The 11,298-nt window shown below is 44.4% G+C and overlaps 1 protein-coding gene across 1 annotated transcript in view; it reads right to left on the bottom strand.

Annotated features, from left to right (window-relative positions):
- Positions 1 to 10,918, bottom strand: part of SCTR (secretin receptor) — a 21,634-nt gene extending 10,716 nt beyond the window's left edge. Inside the window, exons 1-3 of the mRNA XM_009640850.2 lie at positions 10,850 to 10,918; positions 6,767 to 6,893; positions 1,325 to 1,435 (exon numbers count right to left, since the gene is read on the bottom strand). Of these exons, the coding sequence (XP_009639145.1) occupies positions 1,325 to 1,435; positions 6,767 to 6,893; positions 10,850 to 10,894 (283 nt within the window). The 5' untranslated portion in view covers positions 10,895 to 10,918. The remainder of the gene's footprint in view (positions 1 to 1,324; positions 1,436 to 6,766; positions 6,894 to 10,849) is intronic.
- Positions 10,919 to 11,298: the final 380 nt, after the last annotated feature.

Raw genomic sequence — 11,298 nt, forward strand, 5'->3', positions numbered from 1 at the left:
GCTTCTCGATAAAGAGGGCAACTAAAGTTTAAAGCTGTTAGACTATGTCCAAGATAATGCAATGCACATTTGAGATGTAATTATGACCTTTGGATGTACAAATTCCTGTTTTCCTGCCCGGTGCGAGGGCCAGAGGCAGGGAGCAGTTCCCTCTAGTGGCTGTACCAGCAGGGATTTCATTTAGTGTATTTAAGGACCGGTATCACTATGCTAAAGATTTGTGAGTGCATGACGGACGGATGATTTCCTCAGTGATCTGTGTCTTTGTGTAGTTTATCCTCTGTCTTTAAATCAGATTATAGGATTCAATAGGCAGCTACTGTTTGTGTGTACAGAAAGTAGCACGGTATTTATCTTAATCCGAATAGCTCATGTCTGATTTTATTTAAAGAGCATTAAGTGCTTCTCCTCTGACTTATTTAATCTTTATTAGGCAATCTAATACTTTGTCTCCCATTCCTCCCTCCCTAAAATGAATCTGTCTGCTGGACCTCATTAATCCATGTCCTATAACCAAAGAATGCAAAACCTTCTTCCAGTTTGAATCATTAACTCGCTAAAGAGAAATGTAAGCACATTTCTTGGGCATTGCTGAAAAGCAGAACTGAACAGAAAGCAGGCAGAAACTCCTACTTAATGGCTCATGATTACTTTAGTATACTGGGAATAAATTTCACTTCCTTTCTAGCTTAGAAATCCCAGAGAAAGAACAACAAATGTTGCTTGAGCTCATCTCTTTTTGAGTAAGTTGTGTGGTGAGCCATGAAACTTGAGTTCCCGTGAATCTGTGCCACTTGTGTGGAGCCTGTCACAGCCAAGGGATGAACCCCCAGTGCAGCTTTGCTCTTGAAGGAAGCAAAAAAAAAGGATCTTTTCTCCCTACCTGGCTAGCTGTTTTGCCAAAACTTGTATGAACGTAATGCTGTGTGAAGTTTTGCCCCACCAAGCTCAGCTGAGATAAGCCACTGGCTCTAGGAGTTATTAGAAGGGGAAAGACAGACAGAAATACATAAACACAGGGCCTGAGTCCCTTTAAGAAACCATGCTAAAAAACCTGCTTTTCAGGATAGCATTTACTTCCTGCACTTTTTTCCACCTGGCTAATAAAAATAAACACTTAAAACACCTTGCTACTTTAATTCCAGGCTTTCTCACATTTAGCTTACTGTTGGAAATGGAGCTGCTAAGTGACCATCGGTCTTTAAAAGAAGGAGGGACACAATTTCACTTCAAGTTCAGACCTGACAGTGGCATCTTTCTAAATAACATATTTTAAAATAGTAATAAAAAACACCTGGGCAAGAAAAGTGATTTTTAGTGTTACCTTTTTTCCCAGTCAGCATCTGGAAGAATTCAGGGCAGTGAGCATTGACAGTCTGTCCCACAGCGGACGAAGGCCAGCAGCTCATGTTATCCCACATTCCAGGACATCTGCCTGGGGGAGCAACAACAAAACACCATGCAGCATCTCCCAGCGATGAAACACCGTGAAACTTCTCCCAACAACGAAACACTATGAAACATCTCCAAGCAATGAAACACTGTGCAATGTCTCCCAAGGACCAAGGCAGCTACAGGAACAAAGATGCTCAGTACTCTGAAAAGCAAGCTGGATGAGACAGAACAAGTCCTGCTGAGACCTGTCGAGACCTGGATAGGACAGAATGGGTCCTGCTTGCTTCAAACCAGTCCCAGCAAGCTCCAGCCCCAACCCATTCTCGTCCTTGACTCCACTGGTCTCTAGTAGCCAGGCAAAGAGCAACTTGGGACATTGTGAACTTTGCATCAGGCCTTTGGCCATCTGTCTTCTGGTAGCTATTGAATGGCCCTGGGAAGATGAAGGAAACCAGATGTGAATTTTTTAGCTCACTTTTTGGTCTTTCTAAAGCTTCCACTTTGAGTCACCCTGATGTTTTCCTTACATAATCCTTTTGTAAACAGAAAAAGATACAACTTGACTAGGAGTTTAAACAGCTTCAGAACGGTACTGTGGAAAGGGCAGAGAGGAACGATAGAATCGTAGAACCCTAGAATTGTTTAGGTTGGAAAAGACCTTTAAGATCATCAAGTCCAACCGTTAACCTAACACTGCCATTCCACCACTAAACCACGTCCCTAAGCACCACGTCTTTTAAATACCTCCAGGGATGGGGACTCAACCACTTCCCTGGGCAGCCCATTCCAATGCTTGACAGCCCTTTCAGTGAAGAATTTTTTCCTAATGTCCAGTATCAATGTCATCCTTGTACTGCCATAAATACTCCTCTGCTGCTTCATCTCTTTCATTATGCCAAGGCTGTGTTGGAGTGAATAACACCAACAGACCACTTGCTGGGCTTGGCTGTGGGTCTCAAGCACTTTTCTGCTGCAGGAGAGCAAAACTTGGCCAAGCTCCAAGGGAAGTTCATCACATTCGCAGGCCAGGGCAAAATGTGGGTTCACACCAATGTGCTGGGACAATCTGCCTGTACTGTTGTTCTTTCTGAGGCCAGGCCACTGACAGTGTGACCTGCCTGCAGAAGGACCCACCTCAGAGCAGCCATTGAACCTGAAGTGGTGCCGGGCTCTCTGCAGGCATGAGCCTGTGGCTCAGTTGCCCTTCCTGCACCTTCTGCCAACTGAGGCCTCCATCACTGCAGGGACTGACCAGCACTGCCCAGATTCACCCCATTGCCCTCAGTTAGGTGCAAGGACCGCTTGTTTTAAGGCTGGGCTTGTCGTGGTCCCCTCCTGCAGTCAGGGTGTGAGGCAGGCTTTTCCAGCTGCACCCTCAGCTTGGCCGCTTTGCATTCTGGCAGGTCTGGTAGAGATGCATCAGGGAGCCGATGGTCAACGGAGCACAGCATGATGGTGATCTCAACTTAGACATCTTTCTAGAACGTGCTAGAAGCTGGCATGGATAAATTTTGGCCTGCAGTGAGGAGTGTTAATAGAGAAGACCTACAGCTGATGCCCCTTGTGCTACAGAAAACTGCAATCCTCTTACTTTGCATTTCTCCAGACATAGGCTGAAATCATTCAGGCTGGTTCCCTTTTGCCTCTGCTCACTGTCATTGGTTTTAGCAAAGCTTTCTCTGTGGGTTTTGTAACATGACAGGGGAAAAAGAGGCCACTGGAGCCTGCCAGGACCACTCTATGCCTGGCAGGTCCTGGCATGTGCCGAATGCCCTGCACGCTCACTGCAAGTGGAGGGGAGGAAGCGCTGAGCACTCTCTTCAAACGCTTCATGCTTTATAAGGCCAGCCTCCATTAGCCTGGCAAAAATATTTACATTTCCAGAAGTGTATTGATTTCCTCCTAGTGCCTGGAAATACAGAGCTTTTCACAGCCAGGGCACATCAGCTCTGGTGTCCTCATTGTGCCAATGTTTATAGGACTTGGTAACCATTTACTTCAAAGCAATAGTTTAATGGCAAATGAAACATCACCTTGGGTGATATTTATGCCTAGCTGTGCTGCACTGTTTGGGTTATGGAACCTTCATGCCAACACCACTGGCATAAAGCCCCCAAATCAGACTCAGTGCACAGAAAAACCTGGCAAAGTTATGATGTTGGGATGGTCTCTTCCCAGGCGGAGAAAACAAAAACCAGCCAAGCCGTTCCTCCTGCAGCTGGGCTTCTTGCCATTCCTCATGGAGCAAAGCCAGTGCCACCCACACCTACCCACCTAAAGAGCCTCCTGGGTGGAGGCAGAGCACAGCAGCAGCTCCCTGATGTCCCTGCGCTCTTTGGGACCTCCCTTGAGTAGTAAATAGAGCATTCCCCTAGCAGCGATACACCGGTATCACCACAACCAGCAGTCCTGACCTCCAGCAGCTTCCCTCTCCTGCTCCCTGCACCCGAGAGAATTATCCCATCTTCGCTCATGCACAAAAAAGAGCATAAACCATGACTTGGGTTACATTAATGTGACACTTCTCCCTCTCCCAAGCTGATGGTATCACACGGGCAGTCCCTTTTTCCTTATACTGCAGGAGGGTAACAAACACTGACTGCTCAGGCACTTTTTGCCTGATTCACCCTCAACTAATCCTGTGTGTTGCTGCCATTTTTGCAGAGGAGAGTACCGCAGCAAAGACAGCACTGTGGAAGCTTGTCCCCTGCTTTGCCCTTCTTCCTGCCTGCACCAGCCAAAGCTGCTGGGCCCAGTGGAGGAAGGATGGGGTATGGAAGATGATCCACACCCTGCAAAGCCACTTTGCCCTCTCCATGTGTGACCCACCAAGGACACGCACTGAATCTCCAGAGCTTTGTTTCTTTCTTCTTCAGACTGAAGTCCCTGTATGGGATTTTCTGCACACAGACCTCAGACATGCAGATAATCAAAGGCTGGAGATATTTTCAGATGCATTATTTCCCAGAATAAAAGCATTACTCCATAATTTACCAAAGTAACAAACCTTCCTTGAGTAAAGAACAGGAGAAGGAAATTCCTGGGCTCCCTCTCTGGGAACCATTACTTAGGGAAAGGTGTGCATCTTACTCCTGTTTATTCTTCTAGGGTTTCACTGCCTGGCAGAGGTGTGTTTGCAGAGTTACAGAGATGGGGGGGCTTAGTCATTCTGGCTGCTTTCATCTTAAAGCTTTCGGCTATGCGGATAGCCCTGAGCCCACAGCAGTATGCCTTGTTTGATCTGACTTGCAGCGTTAAAATAGTGATTCTGACAGCCATTGGAAATACTTTCTCAAAGATTTAACGCAATCCTATACTTTTAACTTCTCTCTCTGTAGATTTGGGGAGAGGGGGCACAGAGGGTAGAATTAGCGGGTCCAGAAGAGGGCTAGCGGGTCCAGAGGAGGGCTACTAAAATGATCCGAGGGCTGGAGCACCTCTGCTATGAGGACAGGCTGAGAGAGTTGGGGTTGTTCAGCCTGGAGAAGAGAAGGCTGCGGGGAGACCTGATGGCGGCCTTTCAGTACTTAAAGGGAGCCTATAGGAAAGATGGGGACAGACTTTTTAGTAGGGCCTGTAGCAACAGGACAAGGGGTAATGGTTTCAAACTAAACCACGGTAGGTTTAGACTGGATATAAGGAAGAAATTCTTTACAATGAGAGTGGTGAAACACTGGAACAGGTTGCCCAGAGAGGTAGTGGAGGCCCCATCCCTGGAAGCATTCAAGGTCAGGTTGGACGGGGCTCTGAGCAACCTGATCTGGTTAGCGGTGTCCCTGCTCACTGCAGGGGGGTTGGACTAGATGGCCTCTAGGGGTCCCTTCCAACCCAAAACATTCTATGATTCTATAATTATCCTGTTTAAAAATTTCCAGTAACGAAAAACCTCAGGGAAATTTTTAAGATTTGGATGCAGCTTAAAACTGGATTAAGTCTCTGCTGAGGAGCTACTATTTGACTGAGATAAAACGAGACCGTCTGTAAAACAGTACTGCCTGCTAATGCTTAGTGCTGGTCCACACCTGCAGGGTCCTCTGAAGTTTAACTTGTTTGCATCTTTGGAGCTCTGGTGCAGAGGAAATGCAGAGCTCAACATTAGAGCCATGTCACAGGATCAAAGCAGAAAAATAAATAGGTTCTCAAATCACCCTCCTCTTCGGTGAAGGGCACCGGGGAAGGAGACGAACAATACTGATTTATTCATATCATCAAACTTTTTATATGTAACGATTCTGGAGTATCTGGCAACTTGCCATGAGGCACCCTGTCACTGCTACCGGGGCGTAATGCCCTGAAGCTGTGCTCAGGCCCATCAGTCTGCAAGGCTCACAGGGATAAAAAAAGGACTGAGAAAAATGCAAAGCATCCTATGCAACCAGGTGGTAGAACTTCCCTCTGAGTCCTGCCTTTGGGCCAGGTCATGGTGAAACAGTTCTGTATCTCCAACGCTCTCTGCTAGAGAGGAAGGCTTTGAAACTAAGGAAAAGCCTCAACTCTTGCTCCACACGGTAGCCTTTCACTTTCCGCACTGGTGAGGACCTTGCCGTGTCATGGTCCACAAAAGTCACCCAGAAACAGTTCAGCTGGTGAGATGCTGTGAATGACACAAACTCATCCTCAGTGGCTATGGCTGGTCACACACAAAAAATAGTCACATCTGTTGCCTCCATCCAATGTACTCCACGAGATGCTGACTCTGCTGCTGCCTTGGAGAGCTAACACTCAGTTCACAGGCAAGCTTCAATAATTGCTTGCAGTTATCTCTCTGAGACCCCTTGCACACGAACGCGCTCGCTCAGCTGTGAAAGGAAAGTTGTCATCCTCTTTATGAGGACTCAGTACCACAAGACCTTCCCAGGTCAAAAACCTCCTTTATATGATGCTAAATCCTCTCTGAAATGCAAGAGCTCTATTGTGTGACAGTAAATTAAAGCAAGAAGGAAGCAATGAGGACCTTCAGGCCACGTGATTTAAATGTTGGCTTGCCTGGTATTCATTGATTTTGAAGGCAAATATAATTAAGTGAATTTGCACTTACTGGGCTGACTTTATAAAAATATTCTTGTCCAAAATGAGAAGAATTCCAAATCCTCTGCAAATTGCAAGGCTTTGTTGCTGATGTGCTCCCTAGTTGTGAGGACTGAAGCTGAGCAGCTGAGTTAGAAGGCTCCTACGACTCTTGCTGTCACAGTAAGGTCAAAATCCCACTCTGGGAGCCTTACAGCAGATCTTACCCAGTTTTCTGTTCCTAAATGAGAGATGCTTACAAGGTGCATGCCTCCTGTGGGAAGAAATGTGGGGGTATCTGATTTGGAGGCCACCCAGCTTGTTTGAGAGCAGTTTTTGTCGTGCACATTCATTCAGCCTTTACCTGAGCTCAGCAGTGGATCGTTTTCGGGCGTTCTGTTCTTTGCCTCCAGGGAGAGAGTCTCAGCACAGTTTTCTTCCTCCTTTTTCAGGACACTCAGGAGGTCGCAGACAGGTGGGGCAGCTCTGATCTGAAAATTTTAAATTTTTAATTTTTTTAAAATTCAAAACTTTAAAACGTTAAAACTTACATCCCCTTGACAGCATTTACCCTTCTATGCTCATATTCCCCATGCAACCCTATCAACTGATTGTGGGCAGTATTTCCTTGAAATACAGTCAATGTCCTTTAAATACAGTCAATTTTCCTAATTAAGTCTGCTTTTTTATAGGAGCAGCAGGCAAGCACAGACCAAGTTTCCGCCTTCTCCCTTTTGCTGATATTACTGTTATTGAGAAAAATGAATGTGTTATTCTGCTAAATGAAGTAAATGACCAAGATGTTCTTCCAAAAGATGGCAGAAACTTCCCCGGCACTGCTGGACTCTCCTAGAGCAACAGAGAATTAACTGCTTGCCCCTGGCCGTGTTAAACCATAGACCTGGCAGGTAATTTTCCTGGCACAAATGATCCAGTGATCCACCGGTTGCAGATGACTCAAGCCTGTTGCACTGCTACTGATCAGGAAGCTTCAGGAGCCAACCTGAAAGCAGAATCTCACCCAGATTTTTGCAAGAACCTAGAGAGTAATTTGTCCTATGGTCATTTTCTCACCTTCCCATCTTGCCCCATCCTCCTTTCTCACAAAGCGGTGTGGAAACTTTAGTCTTAACTCAATCCTGATATAGCAATTAAATGTGCAGTTTATGTTATATGTAGTTGGACCAAAAAGAATGTACAAACCAGCTACTGACCATTAAAATGGCATGTATTAAAAATCACTGCAAAATTATTTGCAGGACGAGGTCCCAGTTGTTATGGCTTGAGGTAAAAAAGTACTATTACCATTTCTATTATTTTCCAGTTTCCATTATTTTTGAAAATAAAAATGCTGAATGTAAGTGGGTTCCCATTATAACAAATTAGATAATTCCTCTCTAATGAACAAAATCAAAAATCTTCATAAATTTCCACTATGGAACTTATATGTACATACATATATATATACATATGTATATTCACACACATACTGAAAAGATTAAAAGCAAGTCATCAGGATACATTATTTGAAAAGTAGCAGGCAGAATTTTTTATGTACTTTGTGAAGGAAAAATTAACCTGGCAGCATCATATTACTACTCAACCTAATCAATCTTGTAGCATTGCTGATCACTTTCAGATTAGATTTAGGAGAAAGGATGATCACTGAAAACCTTGTAATGAGAACTATTACTTCTCTACAATTAAATTTTAGCCTAACAGACATCAGCGACTATATTGCCACTGATTTCGGCTGGAAGTATTCTGGGTATTGTATGTCTGAACAAAGTTTGATCTTTTCAGCAGTGCATTATGCCTCATCTAATTGGTCCGTCGTGTTTAACTTCAGCATCTTTCTCCCTTGTCTTTGTGCGGCATGAAATAAATAAACTAAAACTCATTTGGTTTTGCATAATGTAATGAATTTTCTGGGATCACACATGCAAAGAATTCAGATGAAATAAACTATCCTCTGATGCCAGGATTTAAATGCATTTTTAATCCATGTAATATTTGAAAAAAAATAGATTTTAAAAATCCATTTAATCTTTGAAAAAAATTAGAAATGTCTGACTGGAGTAACATGTCTAAAGAAATGTAATTTCATTTAGTAGTTTCAGTTGTTAGCTGAAGGCTGAATTTGATAATTTCTAAATACTGACAGATTTTTTAAGTGTGCATTATTTATCACTCTGCTGTTATCTATTTGATTACCAACAGTAAAGCAATTTAGTACATTTTCTGAGTTCACAAGTACAAATGTGACAGTTAAGACCTACAACATGCTTCTGCTGTAGTATCTCTGTCCAAAAGTTGCCTCGAACATACATTAAAAAACAATGTTAGTGCTGAGCATCTGAAGCAGCCAACAGAACCAGCCTGGTTTGCATGCGGGTCATTCAAGATAATACTGAACATATGTAAATATAAATGCTAGCAATATCATGTTAGTAACGATCTCAGAAACAGGAAAAAATGTTCACCTCAAAAAAAGGCTACAGATCTCGTGGGCACAGTTTTCTTTTAAGAAATGTAGGTCTTAAGAAAGCTTTTGATCTAGAAAGAGATTCAAAGGCTACGTTATGTCTTCGTGGCTAGAATGAGGCCCACACGCTTTTAGCACATCCAGCTGTGAAGACCACCCTGACAATCTGACAGAGCGTTATTTTCTTACATAAAACGTGTTGCTCAGGAAGGATTATGGTGTAGTTAATGCCTTACAACTACTGTTTCGCCCCACCAAGAGATGTCCACCCTGCTCTTCTTATCAGGTACCGCTGCCTGGCAATAGACACGCGGGAAAACAGATTTTAAACCCAGAGAATGCAGAGAGCCTCCAGGTGCTGCTTTAAAGACCTTGTTTTCCTCAAACACTGTCCCTCGGTTGGTCTTTGCCAACGCTGGTGCCCAATGGGGTAGGCTGGGCGCGAGCGGGGCCATCGCAGGTCCGGCACGGCTGTTTGCTGGGTGACACGAAATCCCGTTTGCCGTGCCACGGCCAGATAACACCATTCCACTTCTTGCTGTGCTCAGTCTGGCTTGTGTTTACCATCCCCAGCTGGGAGCAAACAGCCTGCCCCTGCCCCTTGAAATCGAGGAGGAAAATGGGCTCCTCTACATGCGGTTTCTTCTCCTCTTCCCAAACAGTTCACTGACACAGCTCCCAGATCACAGGCTGTCAGGTTTTGATGAGGGGGCAAGACAACCTCATATTTTGTTTAAAGAAAATATAAGGTACCAAACCCACTCCAAACAGAAATAGCTGTGATAACTAGATATCGAGAATGGGCAAAGAGCTGCAGTTTCTGATATTGATAGCAAGAGCCAAGTACAGTTTTCAACCTGTGAAATGAATGGATCTAAACACTGCTTAATATAAATAATATTTGCAGCCACAGAATTCACAGCAACTTAATCTGAAAAAAAAGTGTGTTTAGTTTAATGAGAGGACCTAAAGGAGAACAAAGGGTGCCTGGCAAAATCAAAATAGGCGTTTTGAAGGATTAGAAAGAGAACACGTGGAAGGAGATGCTATCAGTGGCACCCTCAGCAATGACATCTATTTACAGAGCCCTTTAGGTAATACCTAGGAAAAAGAAAACAAAATGACAAGAAAACCATCACACTCACTACTTTTATTGTGGAAGATGATCGAAAGGCAAAAAAGTTTGCAGACTGCATTCACTCTGCAATTAAAATGTCTAGGCAGAACCAAATCTGCTGAGACAAATAGATTGATTTTTCCATTAGTTGCAATGAAACAGTGATTTTTTTACATTTGCTGAGAGTTTGATCCTTTCCCAGCTTCTCAGACCCAAGCTGGACATATTTCAGTCTTGGTTTTATACGCTTTCAAAAGATGAAAAAGTGGAGCAGCACCTGGAGATCACAGCTCAGGTTCAGCTGTCCTTCCTGACCAGTCTAAGCGCCCAGAGCTCAGCAGCGACAATCTACCACATAAATTCCTGGTAAAGTGACACAGCTAAAAGAAAGAAAGAAACCAATTTTGTGGGTCAAACATCACTTTGCATTCCTTCAGTCTGAGTCAAGGGAGGCTTTGGTAGTGGTGGGAATTCCCCCTTAGGGGATTGCTTGCTGGTGTAAATTTGCAAAGCTTCTCTAAATGGCATCAAATCTTTTCTCCTTCATGACAGAACCTGCTATGTTTACCAAAGCAGGTTAGTAACACTGCTGTCTATATAGATGGGGAAACTGAGGCATGCCGCTGTCTTTATATAGGTGGGGAAACTGAGGCATCCAGCATCTAGCCATCTGGCCACTGTCAATTACTGCAGGAAGCAGCAGAAGCAAGAATAAAATAAAAAGATCCCAGCTTCTACACAGACCTTTCTAAACAAAGACTCCCCAACTTCATGGACTAGCAGTGCACTTATTCAGACAACATGTGATTCCATGCAATTGGGGATAAATAGCTCTGAGCACCTACCAATACAGTTGAAATCCAGAAGATGATCATCCAGATGGTCCACATAGTCAAACACAGGCTGTTTCCTTCATCCCTCGCACACCAGGGGTCAGTGGGCTGGCTGTCTGCTCTCCAGCGTGGCTCTTAGCTCCTTTCACTTCATCCCTTTCCCTCCTTGCTTTTTTTCCTTCCCCACTTCGACCATCCTTAGCCAATGTTTCTCTCCAGCTGCTGAGCCCTAGAGAGCATCAGCAATGACAGGACCGCCCCCCGCCCCGTCCACTCTCCAAGCTCTCCTCCTCCTCTGCAGGAGCCTCCTGTCCCAAGAATAACAGCACCTCTGTTGAGCATGTTCCTACAATCGTCCGCCTCCCCTCACGGCTATTATTCACTGTTATTGACGGGTGTCGCTGAGGAATGATCGTTCCTCATGCTCCCATGATAACAGACCAAGCAGGACTCCTGTGTAA

This window comes from Egretta garzetta, unplaced genomic scaffold (genome assembly GCF_000687185.1).
Source record: "Egretta garzetta isolate BGI_Z169 unplaced genomic scaffold, ASM68718v1 scaffold326, whole genome shotgun sequence".
Lineage (NCBI taxonomy): Eukaryota > Metazoa > Chordata > Aves > Pelecaniformes > Ardeidae > Egretta > Egretta garzetta.